Source organism: Oncorhynchus tshawytscha, linkage group LG25 (genome assembly GCF_018296145.1).
Source record: "Oncorhynchus tshawytscha isolate Ot180627B linkage group LG25, Otsh_v2.0, whole genome shotgun sequence".
Taxonomy (NCBI): domain Eukaryota; kingdom Metazoa; phylum Chordata; class Actinopteri; order Salmoniformes; family Salmonidae; genus Oncorhynchus; species Oncorhynchus tshawytscha.
Window position 1 is genome coordinate 6,399,845 of NC_056453.1, and position 20,573 is coordinate 6,420,417.

General features: G+C 44.0%; 1 protein-coding gene across 2 annotated transcripts; it reads right to left on the reverse strand.

The window, feature by feature from the left end:
- Positions 1–1,021: 1,021 nt before the first annotated feature.
- Positions 1,022–15,732, reverse strand: eps8l1b (eps8 like 1b). Of its 2 annotated transcripts, none has more exons than XM_024387421.2 (15): positions 15,537–15,732; positions 10,239–10,375; positions 9,836–9,900; positions 9,602–9,731; positions 9,322–9,410; positions 9,172–9,246; positions 6,285–6,433; positions 5,447–5,591; positions 5,244–5,296; positions 5,034–5,142; positions 4,050–4,175; positions 3,765–3,918; positions 3,302–3,467; positions 2,624–2,756; positions 1,022–1,484 (listed from the first exon to the last, which is right to left on the reverse strand). In XM_024387421.2, exons 2-15 carry the CDS (start codon positions 10,327–10,329, stop codon positions 1,398–1,400), a joined length of 1,572 nt encoding a protein of 523 aa, XP_024243189.1. In that variant the 5' UTR covers positions 10,330–10,375; positions 15,537–15,732; the 3' UTR covers positions 1,022–1,397. The 2 variants fall into 2 exon arrangements, with proteins under 2 accessions (XP_024243189.1, XP_024243188.1); XM_024387420.2 differs by having other exon boundaries at positions 5,034–5,154; positions 15,537–15,722.
- Between the last annotated feature and the right edge of the window lie 4,841 nt (positions 15,733–20,573).

Here is a 20,573-nt window from a genome sequence, read left to right on the forward strand (position 1 = left end):
AACCCTTATTATCATAGTCTTGGCATGCGAGCGGTGAAGTCTGCGTATGTGTGTAGACATGGACTTTGCATGCTTCAGTTTTGAGTAATGCTGTTTTGGATTGAGAATAACTGTTCCAGGCTTCTTACTGTATGTGACCCTAGAAGTTGCCTACGTTACCGTGGTAGTCCGCTGCGTGGCCCTGGTAGTCCGCTGCGTGGCCCTGGTAGTCCGCTGCGTGGCCCTGGTAGTCCGCTGCGTGGCCCTGGTAGTCCCCTAGTCCCTGGTAGTCCGCTGCGTGTCCCTGGTAGTCCCCTGCGTGGCCCTGGTAGTCCGCTGCGTGTCCCTGGTAGTCCGCTGCGTGGCCCTGGTAGTTCGCTACATTGCTGCGTGGCCCTGGTAGTCTGCTGCGTGGCCCTGGTAGTTCGCTACATTGCTGCGTGGCCCTGGTAGTCTGCTGCGTGGCCCTGGTAGTTCGCTACATTGCTGCGTGGCCCTGGTAGTCTGCTGCGTGGCCCTGGTAGTTCGCTACATTGCTGCGTGGCCCTGGTAGTCTGCTGCGTGGCCCTGGTAGTCTGCTGCGTGGCCCTGGTAGTTCGCTACATTGCTGCGTGGCCCTGGTAGTCTGCTACATTACCCTGTTTTTGGCCTATGACACTTGGTGCTGGGAACAATATCTTAAGCACAGCACCTGCTTATGTCCATTTCACTTTCCAATATGTTGATGCTGATTCAGCAGTTTGTAAATGTTCTTTCTTTTTGTTCATGTATGTCAGTCACTTGAAGTTAGATGCACACATATATAAATGAATGCATTGCTTTTCCTAATGTGTGCCGTCTGTAGACTTTGTCAGGTTTGTTTGTATTACTTACTGGAAGATGATTTTTGTCTTGAAGCCTGAATAAAAATCCCTTTTTTTTTATTGTATTAATGTACTTTAGATCTTTGCTCAGGGCCTAAGTGTAAAACTGAAGTTCTAATCGAAGAAAAGGCTTTGTTGTCTAATATATTGTGAGTGTACAAATAATGGACATAAACAAGACAAGTATACATTCATTTAAGTTGGTCTGCAAATAGCAGGGGGAAATGGTACAATTGATTCAATCAAGTCAACATAGACAGGCGAATATTCAAGAATACCTCAGATTACTGACTTAACAGAGGACAATTGCCCTTAGTTGAATTTAAAGGCAACCATTTACAGCAAAAGGCAAAGCCTTGATTCAAGACTCCACAGTCTGACTTGAAGAGCCACCAATTACATAAAATTCATATCGGCATAATATTACATCCGACAGTGAATATAACTTTTGTTAGAATCAAGACTCTTTGTGATTGTGTGTGCAGGGATTGTTCTCTTTCAGCATGAGTCTTTTCATTTTTAGGATAGTGGTACGTGACGTCTGACACTTGGGTCTTACAGTGTGCTACTCTCCAGTTTCAAATCCACCTTCATCTTCTGCTTTTCCATCACTGCCTCCAGCTCTGTGGCCTTCTTGGCGTCCTGGAAGAACAGCATTTCAATCAGGTAGAAGTTATGGTAAGTGAAAACATGGAAAGGTAACACAGCAGGGACATTGTGGATTTAAAACTTAACTGTGCAGCCGGAGTAAAATTTGGAAAATGTATTAGTTTTATACGTAAGATGCTGAGGCACACTGCAATCATAATTAGTAATTGTATAGGGTTCTATATGCCAGTCATCAGATTGCCATATAGCTCCAATTGAGCGGGTTGAGTAGTTTGTCAGGGGGGCTAGGGTCAGTCTGTTATATCTGGAGTATTTCTCCTGTCTTATCCTGTGTGAATTTAAATATGGTCCCGGACGACCGGGAGCGACCATGCCTCCTGGCCTGATGACTCCTTGCTGTCCCCAGTCCACTTGGTCGTGCTGCTGCTCCAGTTTCAACTGTTCTGCCTGCGGCTATGGAACCCTGACCTGTTCACCGGACGTGCTACCTTGTCCCGGACCTGCTGTCTTTAACTCTGAATGCTCGGTTATGAAAAGCCAACTGACATTTACTCCTGAATTGCTGACCTGTGGCACCCTCTATTATCTATGAATGTTTAAACATCTTGGCCATGTACTGTTATCTCAACCCGACACAGCCAGAAGAGGACTGGCCACCTCTCATATCCTGGTTCCTCTCTAGGTTTCTTCCCAGGTTCCTGCCTTTCTAGGGAGTTTTCCAAGCCACCGTGCTTCTACATCTGCATTGCTTGCTGTTTGGGGTTTTAGGCTGGGTTTCTGTATAGCACTTTGTGACATTGGCTGATGTAAAAAAAAAAAAGGCTTTATAAATTTGATTGATTGAATGCCCCCATTGAATGGTTTGTCGAGATTGGCGTGGAAGAACTTGACTGGCCTGCAAAAGAGCCCTGACTTCAACCCCATTGAACACCTTTGGGATGAATTGGAACGTTGACTGCGAGCCATTCCTAATTGCCCAACATCAGTGCCCGACCACTAATACTCTTGTGGCTGAAGCAAGTCCCCACAGCAATGTTCCTACATCTAGTAGAAAGCCTTCGCAGAAGAGTGGAGGCTGTTGTAGCAGCAAAGGGGGACCAACTCCATATTAATGCCCATTAACATACTTTTGGTCGTGTAATGTATAATGTTCATTATAGGCTGATCAGTACCTCCAACAGTGCTTTCTGCACAGTGAGCTGGCTGTACACTCTGGCACCCTCGTCTGGTAGAACTTCTCGTAGGTCCTCCTTGTTCAGAGAGAAGAGCAGGGCTCCTGTCAGCTTTCCCAGTAACGTCACCGTCCTGAGGGGGAGATGCACACAGGTAGTCAGTCACTTGCCTCAGTCTTTGTGTCCTATTCAATCATCTGTGAACAACTGAGTCATCTCTGTGTAAGAACTAGAAAGATCCATTGAGTACTAAATTCAGGTCTTCCAGGTTCAACGATTGAGTCGGTAGAAAGTAAATGAATATTGGTATATGGCGACATATCTATGAACTGATCAGTAAACAATACATGTAACGAAATCCTGGAGTTACTATAAGTCCACAAAGTTAGTGATACACAGGGAGACCCCAAATTACCTTAACTAACCTGTACGCCCGCACACTGACTCGGTACCGGTACCCCTGTATATAGCCTCGTTATTGTTGATTTTATTATTTTTTACTTTCGTTTATTTGGTAAATATTTTCTCAACCTCTGGTTAAGGGCTTGTAAGTAAGTAGGTATTTCACTGTAAAGTCTATACTTGTATTTGGTATAAAGTTTGATCTGATTTGACCAGAATAGGTCCCTGATTGGAGTAGGAAGAGTTTAGGGTTTGTGGGGGCCACATCTAACTCACGTCTCACTGAAGCCCTTCCCCCTGAGCCACTCCTCCACCTCCTCGGGGGGTGAGCGGTAGTCCAGGGGGACCGAGGTGTCCGAGGAGCGAGCGATGACCAGGGGCCTGTTTAGGCTGGCCTTCCCGTTGGTCAGTCTCTGGAGGAGCTCGTCGTTCACCATCTTGACTGAGGAGGGGGAGAGTTTTTACTGTATGTTGTCTATCTGGTTGATCTTGTTAAAACGGAGCAGACATAAGAGCTGAAAGCACTGTTTCTCGTTCTCTCCTGTTTTTGTCTTTCACACACAGAGGGAACGGACGACCACTTTCCCCCTCTCTGGAGCCTCCCTCACACACACTTGCGTGTACAGACGTGCACATTCACACGACGGAGAAAAGACAAAGCGTCTCTGTATAGTGCAGCGCCTGAGTCGCCCCTCTGACACAGTGCAGAAATATAACGCCTCGCAGTATAGTGGGATACCTTTGTCTGTGTCATCTCCGGCTGGAATGTATTGGTTGTATGATGGTGGGGGAGGGCGGTGGTGGGCTGAGGGGCTTGGGGTCAAGGAGCTAGGGTTCAAGGCTGGCGGGCTTGGAGGAGTGTGAGTCTTGGTCAGTGCAGGCGAGACTGGAGGCTGGCCCGGAGCAAAGGGGAAAGGAAAGAGGAGTGAACAACATTGATATTGACTCAATGAAAGGAATACCAGTATGTGGGAGTGAGTAAAGGAATGGGCATGGATTGGCGTGTGTTTCATTGGTGTGTTACCTTTGGTGGTCTCATGGTGACAGGGCTTTCTGTGTGAGACACTGGCTCCAGGATGTTGAAGGGGACAAAGCCAACCTCGTTGAAGCGATTACGACACTTCCACCAGCGTTTGGATGACTCCACCACCTGACACAGAAAAGGAGAGGAGCCAATGTTTATACAGAGAACAATTAAGGAAGATTGAAATGAGTGATAGAATTAATCGTGTGCTATTGGCAACTCGCAATTTTCTATTTCTAGCAGTGAAAGTTGTTGCCAAGGTAACAGCCAGTATGTACAGTATGCCCAGAATCTGGCAAGGACAAAGTGTTCAGTACTTGTGCACCAATATTTGTTTACTATGTTTTTTTAAATTCTGGCGTTTACACCCTGATTTAAGCAATAATGCTCGATTGGACTCACTCTACCACACCCGCTGTCTCTAACTCTGAATGATGGGCTATGAAAAGCCAACTGGCATTCACTCCTGAGGTGCTGACCTGTTGCACCCTCTACACACCACTGTGATTATTATTATCTGACCCTGCTGGTCATCTATGAATGTTTGAACATCTTGGCCATGTTCTGTTATCTCCACCCAGCACAGCCAGAAGAGGACTGGGCACCCCTCAGAGCCTGGTTCCTCTCTAGGTTTCTTCCTAGGTTCTGGCCTTTCTAGGGAGTTTTTCATAGCCACCGTGCTTCTACGCCTGCATTGCTTGCTGTTTGGGGTTTCAGGCTGGGTTTCTGTATAGCACTTTGTGACATTGGCTGATGTAAAAAGGGCTTTATAAATGAATATGATTGATTCTAGCGATGGATTTTTTACAGTATCACCAACATCACTGGATTTTGCCTTTTGCCTCTGTCTTGTGTCTTACCATTAAGAGAGCCCTGGAAACGTGGCACAGAGACTAGCTACCAGGCGTGTGTTTTTCAAGAATGTTCCTGAATAGTTCTGTTTAATGTAACGTAATGTCACTTAATGACTTTTCAGATGTTTACCTCCAGTGTATCTCCCTGTTGTACTGACAGCTCACTGTTGTTGCGGGCCACAAAGTCATAGCTGCAGCTGTACATCCTCTCTCCCTCAGGGGGTAGGACACTGCTATACCTGAGAGGGAAACTGTGGATGATTGATATTACTACAAAATAAAAGTACACAATGGGAAAATAGTTTGTTTTTTAAAATCCAAAGGTGACTTATAAACGTACAGTTCATCGCTCATAGGGGCGACTGGAGGTCCAACTGGCTGAGTAGGCTGCAGCTGAATTAGCAAAGAGAGCGAGGTGGGCGTGGGGAGAGAAAGGGCGGAGAGAGAGTGGGAGAGGATGATGTCAGGAGCAAATTCATATGTTACTCACTTTGTGAACTCAATGTACATGATGTAGATGGATGTACATCTCATATTCCATACCTTTTGCTTTTCCCGCAAGGCTTCATGTTTGTGTTGTGACTCGACCGGATCCTCCCAAACCTGCCCATCTGCCCTGGTGGGCTCTGGCTTCCATCCGTCTAGGAACACAGGTGTGTACGGGGCCACGGGCCCTCTAAGCTGGGAACTTAGAGGAGAGAGAGTAAGAATATAACCAGTGTAGAACTTGACTGAGATGAGCCAAAGGAATTAGGTCATCTCTCTCCACTGTACTATTTCAGTGGCACATGTTACTGGCTGACTAAATATTGACATCGTCAGGTCATGCTGTCTCATCATGTCACAGCCTGCCGCAGTGTCAGAAAAGAGAGCCATACAGGTCTATCACATGAGACTGCGACACTCAATATTTCCCAGCAGCATACCACCCTGCATCCCACTGCTGGCCTGCTTCTAAAGCTAAGCAGGGTTGGTCCTGGTCGGTCCCTGCATGGGAGACCAGATGCTGCTGGAAAAGGTGTTGGAGGGCGGGGCAACTTTTCTTCAGGTCTAGAAAATATCCCATTACCCTGTGTAAGGGTGCCGTATTTCGGATGGGACGTTAAACGGGTGTCCTGACTCTCTGTGGTCATAAGGGTATAAACCCCGGGGGCCTGGCTAAATTCCCAATCTGGCTCTCATACCATCATGGTCACCTAATCATCCCCAGTTTACAATTGACTCATTCATCTCCCCTGAAACTATTTCCCAGGTCGTTGCTGTAAATGAGAATGTTATTTTACTTACCTGGTAAAATAAGGGATAAATTAAAAATAGCCAAAAGTTCATTCATCATAAGGGTTCATAGGGGTCCGTGAGGCACAAAGCACTTAGTACCTACTGTGGTAGTGTCCAGTGGGGCCCAAGGGCCGTCCATATCTGCCTCTCCTCTTCGGTCAGGTTGTCTTGAAGCAGGGATATGGCTGAGTTGGTCAGGGCAGGGCTGATCACTGAGGCTCCTAAAGCTGGGCCCCCAATAGTCCTCACCAGCTGGGGCCACACAGGAAAGAGATCACAGTTTAGATCAGGATCATTGGAAAGAATGGGTAGACTGGAGAATTTGCAACAGTAGATTCATTATGACGGGCAAGCTAGGCCTAATGAACTCTATGGTCCGGTTTTCACGGACACAGATTAAGCCTAGTCCTGGACTAATAATAATTCTCAATGGAGATTCTCCATTGAACGCGCTTTTCAATCCAGGAGTAGGCTTAATCTGTGTCCGAAAAACTGAACCTGTAGTATATTGTCAATCACTGACTGGTATAACCCACTATGACTGTCATTACATGTCTGTGGCCAGTTTATTATGTACACCTAGTAATGGGTCAGATCCCCCTTTGCCTCCAGAACAGTCTGAATTCTTCAGGGCATGAAAATGTTGCTCAATTGGTATCAAGGGATCTAACGTGTGCCAAGAAACATTACACCACCGCCATCAGCCCACTACCCCACACCATTACACCAAAGCCACTAGTCTGTACCGTGGACACCAGGTAGGATGGGGCCATGGACTCATGCTGCCTACGCGTGGAGCCCAGTGTGGTCGTCTGCTACAATAGCCCATCCGTGACAACTAGTTGTGCGTTCCGAGATGCCATTCTGCACAACACTGTTTGTGGCCCGCCTGTTAGCTTGCAAGATTCTATCCATTCTCCTTCGACCTCTCATCAACGAGCTGTTTTCGCCCACAGGACTGCCGCTGACTCTGGTTTTTTTTCTCGCACCATTCTCTGTAAACCCAAGACACTGTTGTGTGTGTGAAAAGCCCAAGAGGCTGGCCGTTTCTGAAATACTGGAACCGACGCGCCTGGCATCAAAGATTATGCCACGCTCAAAATCGATTCATTCACTAGTCTTTCCCATTCTAACGTTCAATTGAACATTAACTGAATGCCTCAATGCCTTTCTGTCTGCTTTATATAGAAAGCCATGGGCACGTGGCTCCTTGTTTATATGAGCGAACCATTTTTGTGAATGGGTGGTGTACCTAATAAACTGAGTATCAGCATAGAGAAAACCAAATGTTTGAGTGAGCTGACCATGATAGCCAGGTTCAAGAGGGTCATGTGAGGTTTTACCCTCCTAGCCCTCTCAGCAGACACAATGCTACAGATAAGCAAGCCGTCACACATCTCTCGTGGTTTCTCCCTGTTTCCATGCAGGTGTACCAGGTTGCCCATTTTTCCAACTCCTCCCTCTATTCCATCATGGAGAGATTCATAGTTTTATAGGCAGGAAGTTCTTACAGTGTGCCAACCAAGTCTGTGTAAACTGGCACACCTGAACAAGGTATCTTTACCATCTTTCATTAGTCTAAACTCTCATACTTAGCTGTCTTTATATCTTATTTGGGTCAACATTTCTTCTTATGAGTCTGTTTATAATGTTTATGCTAACAAAATGTGACAAGTTTCAATCTGTGATAAAACACTGGGTGCACTGCCTTGTGCAAATATTGAACAGCCCTCAAAATATCAAAATATTTTTCCGGTAATGTTTTCCCCCGTGTTGAAAACCATTACAATTTTTCTACAAAATGCATACTTCCCTGTAGGCAAACATACAGTGACTTCAGAAAGTATTCACACCCATTGACTTTTCCCACATTTTGTGTTAAAGCCTCAATTTAAAATGGATTATGTTTAAATTGTCTGTCACTGGCCTACACACAATACCCCATATTGTCAAAGTGGAATTTTACAAATTAATAAAAAATGAAAAGCTGAAATGTCTTGAGCCAATAAGTACTCATTCCTTTATGGCAAGCCTACATACGTTTGGGAGTAAATTAACAAGATTTTTGAATGACTGTACCCCACACATATGTAAGGTCCCTCAGTTGAGTAGTCAATTTCAAACACAGATTCAACCACAAAGACCAGGGAGGTTTTTCAGGATAAAAAAATAAACAGAATGGAGCTAAGCACAGGCAACATGCTAGAGGAAAACCTGGTTCCAACAGAGATGAATTCACCTTTAAGTAGGACAATAACTTAAAACCCAAGGCCAAATCTACACTGGAGTTATTTACCAAGAAGACAGTGAAAGATCCTGAGGTACAGTTTATACTTAAATCTATGGAAAGCTCTTAGTCTCACATCTGTAATTGTTCCCAAAAGTGATATTGACTCATGGGTGCAAATGAGATGTATTTAATTTTCAATAAAGTTGCAGACATTTCTTAAAGCATGTTTTCACTTTGTCATTATGGGCTATTGTGTGTAGATGGGTAAGAGAAAAATCTATATTTAATGAATTTTGAATTCAGGTTGTAACAAAACAAAATGTGGAATAAGTCAAGGTGTATGAATACTTCCTGAAGGCACTGCACATGTGTATCAATACACAAACTATATATGGACAGACATATGGGAACATACAAGACAGAGCATACACATAGCCTATGTACAATAGCCTAGTAAGTATGTAACAAGGAGTCAAATCAACATGACATAAATTCATGAGTATGTTTAGAAATGAATTGTTAAATATGAGAATCACTCACCTCTCTAATTTCACAATTGAGATGACATAGCAAGGATACTAATGAAAATAAAAAAAAATATTTTTAAAGATACTACTTTTGGTTCCCTCCTAGTTCTAAAGATATAATCCTGTGTTGACAACAATAGCAACAGGTGTTGTCCCCATAGCTCTCTCCCTCTGTAGGCCTTTCCAAGCCAGAGCATGAGCAATGGATATAAAGGTTATCATTGTTGACTCACCATATCCAGAGGTTTGAACACATGGTGGAGCAGCTCTTTTGAGGATGGGTTGGAGATGGAAGACTTGAGACGAGCCTGGGAAGAAATATGATGAGTACACTATCTAAACTGTTTTGTTGACATAGTAGTGGCAATGTTTCCTTGACTCACCAGAAGACTGAAGCAGTATTTAAATTTTTGGAAGATATCCATGAATTCTTCTTCAGGTGGAGGGCAAGCTTTTGCAGTAAGCAAGTCCTCTATATTCAAGAGAAAAGGCAGGGGAAAAAATAAATGATCAGTGATTTGAACTTTGAATGGCATCCTGAGTTGAACCAGTTCAGGAGGTCACTTGGCTAGCAAACATATTGTTGCCCATGTGAATCCTGAGCCCTATAGGGTTTGTGAGTAGCTTAGGACAAAACAAAAACAAATTCCTTATCCCTCTTACCCTCTGCTGTTTGCTTGCGACTTTTCTTATTTGTCTTCTTCCTCTGGCTTAGAACTGTGGCAGCCACTGCAGTCTGTTGTAGCTTTGCCATGAAGACCTCAATGTCATCGAAACAATGATTAAGGATCCCCTAAAATTGAGACACATGAAAAAGACATGTTAACCCTACAGTAAAATTGTGATTAAAACATATAATATTGAAATTGTAAAGTCTATGATAATATTATTACATACCACTTCTCTCTCAGCTCGTAGAAAAGAAATATCAGGCTGAGGTTGGCCGCCGTTTACACCATTCGCTGTTGAGGACAGAAGAGAATATGACTCGCATCCATTTCCATTCATTGCGTAGTTGGAATTTCCTGCATTCAGAATTCCTGCCCACTCTAACTCCCCACACACCTTCCCCCAACACACACAATGTAATCTCTGTATTCCTGAGAATCTTTTACCTTAAATACCTCTGCTAGTGGCTAATTTCTCCCCTCCCCCTCTCTCTCTCTTCCTCTCTCTCTCTCTCTTCTTTCTTTTAGGCAATTTGGTTCAAAGCATTTCATTGACATGGCAAACATGTCAATTGCCAGAGCATTCACAAACATTGGCTCTCAAACAAAAAGGATGGTTCCCATCTACGTACCTCTGATTCCTGGGTAAGGTGGAGGGTTGGAAGGTGGGGCGTTGGGAGCATGTGGGATGGGGGGGCTCGGAATTCCGTAGGGGTCCATCATTGCTGCTTTGGTATTTTGGGGAAGAACGGGGTCTATCGGAGGAAGTCTGGAGGAAAAGAAGAGAGATTATTTTTAACCAGGACACTCACACTGTTTCATGCACTTTTCTACCTTCAAGTAAAGCAACTTTGTAATTTGATTATGTGTTTGGAATCCAGTGGATAAAACACAAATGAAGCTACTTGAATATGATTCATGTAAAAAAGGCTGTTCAGAAAGACTTAGGTCATGACTGTTGCTAATAGCAACCCTTGATTCAACACCATGGGTAACTCCCTTCAGTAAATGCACATGGAACTGTGACATATTTCATCTCCTTGGTAAATAATGATTGACATATAGCGTCAACGGCACCCACCACCTCCCTCTCAAATGTGCACAATAGTGTTACAAAAGGAGGTCTTGAAATGACAGCACAAACAATCTTGATCAGTGACAATCTAGTAAAAAAATGTACTGTAAAACAATTGAATGCAAGATTTAACAAGCAGAGGTACAAATATCAATATTGACGTAGGCTAGTGTGACTAATACACGTTAACTCACATATAAAACTATCTATAGCTAAAATGACAAAGCAAATGTATTCCTCAACCACTTTAGACAGAATTGGAACAACAGATTTCGACAGATAAATAGTTCTGTCACGTTTTATAGATCAAGATATTGTCTGACATTAGTCTGTTTGCTAACCCTCGAAGACAGACATACACTCTTGGGGAAAAAAAAGGGTTCCAAAAGGGTTCTTCGGTTTTCCCGAAGATGAAAGAATAGTAAATTCTCAGCAACTTTTCAGTCATGCCAACACTTTTGATGGCATCCAGTACTTCGGATTTGGAAGGAATGTTATATACCAAACTTTCATAGTACCTTGGCACAAACCAAAACGATCATTGAAATCTAGTCTGAAATCTCAAATGAATGGTGGAGATCTTATAATAACTCTATGCCTTCTCTTATCGGGGGATATCCATCAATGCCCTGGACCTCAGTTTATCACGAACCCCATCAAACGGCCTATGTACCCAGGCTCCTCTTGCGAACGGTGGATAAGAGTAACAGCAAAGCTTTGGTATGTTTGGAATGCGCGCAGTGGATTCATCTAAAATGCAGCGACTCTAGCTTTGGTCATGGGGTCAATTAAGCTTACGGTTGCTGGCTGCGTGCTGTACCCGCGGGGTGTGTGAGCATTGAAGGTGGAGTGGGATCAAAGGACTTACTGAGGGTGGAGAGTGCACCGGAGGAGGGGGGGTCCACAGCGGAGCGGAGGCCACCAGAGGCGAGTGACGGGGGACACGTGTTTAGGACGATGGAGTAGCACCTGGAGAGGGGTGCTCCATGGTGACAGAGAGGCCACCGGAGGCGAGTGACGGGGGACACATGTTTAGGACGATGGAGTAGCACCTGGAAAGGGGTGCTCCATGGTGACAGAGAGGCCACCAGAGGCGAGTGACGGGGGACACGTGTTTAGGACGATGGAGTAGCACCTGGAGAGGGGTGCTCCATGGTGACAGAGAGGCCACCGGAGGGGGCGAGTGACGGGGGACACGTGTTTAGGACGAGGGGTGCTCCAGGTGACAGAGGCCACCAGGGGGACACACGTGTTTAGGACGATGGAGTGGCACCTGGAGAGGGGTGCTCCATGGTGACAGAGAGGCCACTGGAGGCGAGTGACGGGGGACACGTGTTTAGGACGATGGAGTAGCACCTGGAGAGGGGTGCTCCATGGTGACAGAGAGGCCACCGGAGGCGAGTGACGGGGGACACGTGTTTAGGACGATGGAGTAGCACCTGGAGAGGGGTGCTCCATGGTGACAGAGAGGCCACCGGAGGCGAGTGACGGGGGACACGTGTTTAGGACGATGGAGTAGCACCTGGAGAGGGGTGCTCCATGGTGACAGAGAGGCCACCAGAGGCAGTGCAGTGGGAGGCGAGTTACAAGTGGATCAGGAATTCAATGAGGCCTTTGGGAAGAAGGGCTTATATTTTGTGCACTTAAACGTCCGAAGCCTACTACCGAAGATCGATGAGATACGCCTGTTGGTTTGTAAATCAGAGGTGGGGGTGCCTTGTGTTTTACTGAGACATGGTTGGATTCATCTGTTTGTGACTCAGAAATTGAGATTCTGTTGTCAGGAAGGATCGGAATCGGAAAGGTGGGGGGATATGTGCGTTTGTAAGATCAGACATTGCTTTTAACGTCAGATCGGATTTAAGCGCTAATCTGGAGATTGTCTGGCTGGATATATGCCTTCCCAAAACCAAGCCGATTTTTGTTGGGGGTGTGTTATAGGCCGCCCAAGCCAAATGCATTCTATGAAGGTCTTGAAATTGTGTTGTCAAACTGTAATGATTCCCTGTTGAAGGAAATAATTTTGTTAGGGGATTTCAATACTGATGTCCGCAAAAAAAAGCCCAACCCACAATGTAGCTATGCACTTTTGTAGATCACTTGCTCTGACCCAAATGATACAAGATCCCACCAGGATATGTGAAACAGTGCAATGTACGATTGACTTAATATTGGTGTCTGATAATCTAAAATATCGCAGAGTGGAGTAATAGTCTATGGAATCAGTCAATCATTTTATTACATTTTGCATAAGGGGGATTTTTAAAGATATATTTAAGTGTCACAAAACCGTTAGAATCAGAGGACTCAACAAATACTGTGTTGAAAAGTTTAGGAAGGAAGTGGGTAAAATTGACTGGTCACCTGTGCTAGATAGTGTAGGGGTAGACAGTGCCTGGGAAGTCTTTAAATGTAGATTCCTTAATGTGATGGCTCCCATTAGACGGGTCAGGGTAAAGCAGACATCTAGCCCTTGGTTTAATCATGAGATTCTAGAATCTATCCAGGCAAGGAATAAGGCCTTTAAAAATGTTAAGAACTCTCAAGAGCAGCATGATTTTGTCCTTTATAAATGTCACAGAAGTGAAGCACAGAGCAGGATGGATGAAGCTAAGAGGGGTTACTTCGCTGAGAAAATAATTGAGAACAAAAATGACCCTAAAAAGCTTTGGAAATCATTTAAGGACCTAGGCTGTAGTAATACTAGCAAAAACAAACTCAACAGTATTGGACTGAACATCAGGGGGAGATGGTATATGAAAAAGCAGAGGTTGCCAATGAATTCAACTCTTTTTTTTACTTCGGTTGCCAGCAAGCTGGTTAGCAAGCTGCCCACCAGTTCTGGTTTGTTTGGAAGAAACCAAGTCAGTAAGTATTATGTAGAGTTAGAGGTTCAGCCAAACTCTTTTTCTTTTGCAAAGGCAGCAACAGCCAAAATAGTTTGTATGCTGCCAGAGCTTAAATGCTCCAAAGCCACAGGCCTGGATAATATTCCTGCACGTTTTCTTATAGATTCTGCTGAGAAAATTGGCTCTTGTATTATGCATATCGTTAATTTCTCTCTTGAACAAGGTACCTTTCCCTGGTACTTGAAACAAGCTAAAGTTATACCTCTGTATAAGAAGGGGATAAAGTTTGACCCTGGGAATTATAGGCCTGTATCTATCCTCTGTGTAACATCAAAGATCCTGGAGAGAGTTGTACATGAGCAAATGAATAAATATGATAACAAACAGGGTCTAATGTATGATTTTCAGTCAGGTTTTAGAAAAACATACTCCACTGATTCATGTCTACTTTACTTGACGGACTTCATCAGGAAAGAGTGATGAGGGAAATCTGTGTGGAATGGTACTGCTTGACCTACAGTTAACCACTGTCTCTTAATCTCCAAACTGAAGGCACTGGGGTTAAGCAGTATCCCTCTAGGCTGGGTAAAGTCCTATTTATCAGGAAGGGAGCAAGTAGTAGGGGTTAATGGTTCACTGTCTCAGGCAAACCAATGAGTTGTGGCGTTCCGCAGGGGAGCGTGCTTGGGCCTCTGCTGTTTTTACTGTATATTAACGATATGAAAGATTCTTGTTCTTGCTGCCTTTTTCTTTATGCGGATGACTCTCCACTTCTGGTGTCTCACAAAAGTAAAACTATGTTGGAGAGCATACTTAGCACAGAGCTTACTAACATTAGCTTATTATCTCCAAGTAATTTGTTATCTCTGCACTTCGGGAAAACTGAAGCAATTATTTTTGGATCCAGACCTAAATTGAGTAGGTCCTCTGAAATTAGTGTGGAATTAGGGAGCGAGGTGCTGACTCCTAAAACCTCTGTTAGCTACTTGGGATGTATCCTTGATGGAAGCTTGGGAGGTGTGAGCATGGCCATTAAAGTGCTAAGGATGGTTAAAACCAGGACTAAGTTTTTGGCTAGAAAGTCCAAGCTGCTTGATAAGGACTCCATGAAAGTGCTAGCTACTGCCCTCATTCAATGCCATTTTGACGATGCTAGTACTTCCTGGTTTGGGGGTTTATCTAAACTTATGAAGGGGAAGCTGCACATAGCCCAGAATAAGCTGATCAGGGTAGTATTGAAGGTGAGTCCACGTACTCACATAGGCAGGAGCTGCTTTCAGGAACTAAATTGGCTGCCTGTTGAGCCTAGGGTGTCCCAGATTAGACTAGGTTTGGTTTACAGGAGTATTTATGGACCTGCGCCCAGATATCTAAGTGATTACTTTCCTCGTGTTAGGGGTGCACACAATCACAGCACCAGATCAGGTGTTGCTGATGTGTGCTTATACAGGTTCAGGATTAATGCTGGGAAAGGTACTTTCTTGTATACTGGAGCCTCAGAATGGAATGAGTTGCCAATGCCCATAAAAACAACGTCCTCTCTGGGCAGCCTTAAAAATGTAAGAACCTTTTCCACAGAGGGTTGTACATGGAACCCAAAACGGTTCTACCTGGGAACAAAAAAGGGTTCTTTAAAGGGTTTTCCTATTTTTATTTATTTAACCTTTATTTAACCAGGAAAAGCCCATTGCGACCCAGAGTCTCCTTTTCAAGGGAGACCTGGCAAAGAAGGCAGCAACAGTCAATACATTACAGAATTAAAACATACACCAATACAATACAACAACATGATCCAGCCTAAAATAAGCCATTTATACTACACTCTGTAACAGGGTCTTCCTTCAAAAATCATTTGGGGACAGCCAAAGAACCCTGCAAGGTTCTAGATAGCACCTTTTATTTCTAGGATTGTACTGTACACAAAGTACTACCTACTCAACAATATGCATTCCAATGCAGTATATCATTTTCGAAATATATACCAGGTAGCATCTAAATGATCTTACCTTTTCTGTGTGTCCTTTTAAATGTCCTTTTAACTGTGGGTTTCAAAGTAATTCTGAGTATCAAGCCTGCGTCAGTGAACTGCCACCATTCTCTCTCCTCTCCTCCCTACCACCATGGCATTGTTCTCTCAGTCACACCTTAAGTTATGTAAAACCGGTCAAACGAGTCTGTCCTAATGGTTCTCAGCTGCTCACTCACTCCCATCCATCTCTCTCTCTCTCGCTTGCTTTCAGTCGGACATGTGCATACATCCATATAGGAACTGAGAATGGATGACCGTGATGCACAGAGGTAAAGAACGTAAAAGTAATCCACGGCTGTGGGGCATTTCTACTTCCTTAAAAGTATCTATTATCTTTTACATCTCTCTGTGTATGTGTCTGTCTGCAGGTGCATTCTGGCAGACGAGTAGAAGGGATATTTTTATTTGCATTTAAAAACAATTTTTATTGCCAATGTAGAAAAGTCTGTATACATAGACAATGATAACATATGCTAGGGGGTACAACAAATGACAGATTATACAAAGACCTTAAAATAAACACACACTGATTGTTTTAACAGCTTTCTGATTAGAAGAATGTACTGCTCGGATTCCTTATAGAAAACACGGAAGAGTGGTTTACATTTATGAAGTGGTTTACATTTATGAAGTGGTTTACATTTACATTTATGAAGTGGTTTACATTTATGAAGTGGTTTACATTTACATTTATGAAGTGGTTTACATTTATGAAGTGGTTTACATTTATGAAGTGGTTTACATTTATGAAGTGGTTTACATTTATGAAGTGGTTTACATTTATGAAGTGGTTTACATTTATGAAGTGGTTTACATTTATGAAGTGGTTTACATTTACATTTATGAAGTGGTTTACATTTATGAAGTGGTTTACATTTATGAAGTGGTTTACATTTACATTTATGAAGTGGTTTACATTTATGAAGTGGTTTACATTTATGAAGTGGTTTACATTTACATTTATGAATATGAAGTTCTGCCATTAGCACAATTAGATTTACGAGGTAAAATTGTTTTTTCTTTATATTTATTATGGTTAAGGAAACCGAGCAGCACATCCTCCCATAAAAAACAAAAGTCATCAAGAATATCAACAATTACAAAATTGTGAACATCTTTCCATAATTGTTTTACATGTAGACAATGCCAAAATAGATGTGAAACTGTTTCTGGATGCTCAACACAAAAAGTACAATCAATGTTAATGTCTTTTTGGAGTTTCTTCAGGTAATGATTCACAGGGTAATTCTTATGGATCATTCTGAAAGAAACCTCTTTGACCTTGTTAACAAGCAAGTATTTGTGTGGTAATAACCAGACTTTTTTCCAACAGGTATTGAGTAAAAGAAGGGATGGAAATTGTTTCTCAGTGAGGATAGCGTCACAACGATGGATAGATGAAACAGGATACCTTTCCAACTCATCCTGCATTAAAACAATACATTCAACATTTCGTTTCAGATATTTTTTATTGAACACACACAAGAATGGTGTACAGGTTGTCGTGGAAATTTCCTCTATTTACCAAATCATGAGAGCAAACCACGCACTAGTCAGAGTTAGTTATCAAAGTCCATCTTTAATTATATGAGCTCTATCACAACCCTGTGACTCTCAGATCAATTCAGTGTCTATCAATGAATTCTCTGAGAGTCCCTTCCACATTGCAACTGAGATCCTTTAATAGCAAAAAACACACATAGTCAGACAGCATAGACATAATAAATCAGCTTTGTCTCCTAAACTATGTTATTTTCTCAAACTCAGAACCATAAACCAATCCTCCATATCAACAGGCATATATAAAATCCATCCTATCTTGACAAGATCACAGAGACACACTGACTGGCACACAGACATTGTGGAGCCAAGAGATACACGCTTGACCTCTCCCCTCTCTCCGGCCCAAGCAACTTAGTCTTGACATAGAACAGATACTGCAACCCTGCCACAGTATTATACAAAAATAACATTCTGATGAGAAGTAACTTACAAACATATGATGAATATAAAACATCTTACCTATGTTACCAACCAATTCTGATTATTCCCCAACAAGGTATACAAGACAGGTATACAATTCTTATCTAAACATAAAAGAGCATACAGGAACAACATGACCCAGAGTTCTGGGTGCAAAACAAATAATACAAAACATGACATACAAAACAAGGACATACAAAACAAGGACATGTAGAAAGAAAGAGGGTAGATGTCAACCCCCCCCAACTGCCCAGGTGGCAGGGCCAGCACATGCTGCCCAAAGGTAGATTAATATATTACAATTGAGAGTGCGTTAATAAGTACAAATTCACGGCGCCGACTCGTCCAGGTACGAGAGGATAGGCTGCCAGATTTGATCAAATGTTGATAATTTATTGTTCAGAATATATCTAATTCTTTCTAAGTGTACAGTGTTTGCCTACATTCAACATTTCAAATGGCCAGAACTACAACGCCTCCCATGTAACCATAGCTAATTAAGCAACAATGACCTGGAGGTGTGGCATTTGGCCAATATACCATGGCTACAGGCTGTTCTTAAGCACAACACAATGCGGAGAGCCTGGATACAGCCCTTAGCTGTGGTATATTGGCCATATATCACAAACTCCCAAGGCGCCTTATTGCTATTATAAACTGGTTCCTATAAAGTACTTCCTGTACTTCCGGCGCCGACAGAGATGGCCGCCTCGCTTCGCGTTCCTAGGAAACTATGCAGTTTTTTGTTTTTTTACGTGTTATTTCTTACACTAGTACCCCAGGTCATCTTAGGTTTCTTTACATACAGCCGAGAAGAACTACTGAATATAAGATCAGCGTCAACTCACCATCAGTACGACCAAGAATATGTTTTTCGCGATGCGGATCCTGTGTTCTGCCTTACAACCAGTGTAACCGAGTGGATCACATGCAGCGACCAAAAAAAAAAAAAACGACTCAGAAAAAGAGGGAAACGAAGCGGTCTTCTGGTCAGACTCCGGAGACGGGCACATCGTGCACCACTCCCCAGCATTCTTCTTGCCAATGTCCAGTCTCTTGACAACAAGGTTGATGAAATCCGAGCAAGGGTAGCATTCCAGAGGGACATCAGAGACTGTAACGTTCTCTGCTTCACGGAAACATGGCTCACTGGAGAGACGCAATCCGAAGCGGTGCAGCCAGCGGGTTTCTCCACGCATCGCGCCGACAGAAACAAACATCTTTCTGGTAAGAAGACGGGCGGGGGCGTATGCCTTATGGCCAACGTGACATGGTGTGATGAAAGAAACATACAGGAACTCAAATCCTTCTGTTCACCTGATTTAGAATTCCTCACAATCAAATGTAGACCGCATTACCTACCAAGAGAATTCTCTTCGATTATAATCACAGCCGTATATATCCCCCCAAGCAGACACATCGATGGCTCTGAACGAACTTTATTTAACTCTCTGCAAACTGGAAACGATTTATCCGGAGGCTGCATTCATTGTAGCTGGGGATTTTAACAAGGCTAATCTGAAAACAAGACTCCCTAAATTTTATCAGCATATTGATTGCGCAACCAGGGGTGGAAAGACCCTGGATCATTGTTACTCTAACTTCCGCGACGCATATAAGGCCCTGCCCCGCCCCCTTTCGGAAAAGCTGACCACGACTCCATTTTGTTGATCCCTGCCTACAGACAGAAACTAAAACAAGAAGCTCCCACGCTGAGGTCTGTCCAACGCTGGTCCGAACAAGCTGACTCCACACTCCAAGACTGCTTCCATCACGTGGACTGGGAGATGTTTCGTATTGCGTCAGACAACAACATTGACGAATACGCTGATACGGTGTGCGAGTTCATTAGAACGTGCGTTGAAGATGTCGTTCCCATAGCAACGATTAAAACATTCCCTAACCAGAAACCGTGGATTGATGGCAGCATTCGTGTGAAACTGAAGGCACGAACCACTGCTTTTAATCAGGGCAAGGTGTCTGGTAACATGACTGAATACAAACAGTGCAGCTATTCCCTCCGCAAGGCTATCAAACAAGCTAAGCGCCAGTACAGAGACAAAGTAGAATCTCAATTCAACGGCTCAGACACAAGAGGTATGTGGCAGGGTCTACAGTCAATCACGGACTACAGGAAGAAACCCAGCCCAGTCACGGACCAGGATGTCTTGCTCCCAGGCAGACTAAATAACTTTTTGCCCGCTTTGAGGACAATACAGTGCCACTGACACGGCCTGCAACGGAATCATGCGGTCTCTCCTTCACTGCAGCCGAAGTGAGTAAGACATTTAAACGTGTTAACCCTCGCAAGGCTGCAGGCCCAGACGGCATCCCCAGCCGCGCCCTCAGAGCATGCGCAGACCAGCTGGCCGGTGTGTTTACGGACATATTCAACCAATCCCTATACCAGTCTGCTGTTCCCACATGCTTCAAGAGGGCCACCATTGTTCCTGTTCCCAAGAAAGCTAAGGTAACTGAGCTAAACGACTACCGCCCGTAGCACTCACATCCGTCATCATGAAGTGCTTTGAGAGACTAGTCAAGGACCATATCACCTCCACCCTACCTGACACCCTTGACCCACTCCAATTTGCTTACCGCCCAAATAGGTCCACAGACGATGCAATCTCAACCACACTGCACACTGCCCTAACCCATCTGGACAAGAGGAATACCTATGTGAGAATGCTGTTCATCGACTACAGCTCGGCATTCAACACCATAGTACCCTCCAAGCTCGTCATCAAGCTCGAGACCCTGGGTCTCGACCCCGCCCTGTGCAACTGGGTACTGGACTTCCTGACGGGCCGCCCCCAGGTGGTGAGGGTAGGCAACAACATCTCCTCCCCGCTGATCCTCAACACTGGGGCCCCACAAGGGTGCGTTCTGAGCCCCCTCCTGTACTCCCTGTTCACCCACGACTGCGTGGCCATGCACGCCTCCAACTCAATCATCAAGTTTGCGGACGACACAACAGTGGTAGGCTTGATTACCAACAACGACGAGACGGCCTACAGGGAGGAGGTGAGGG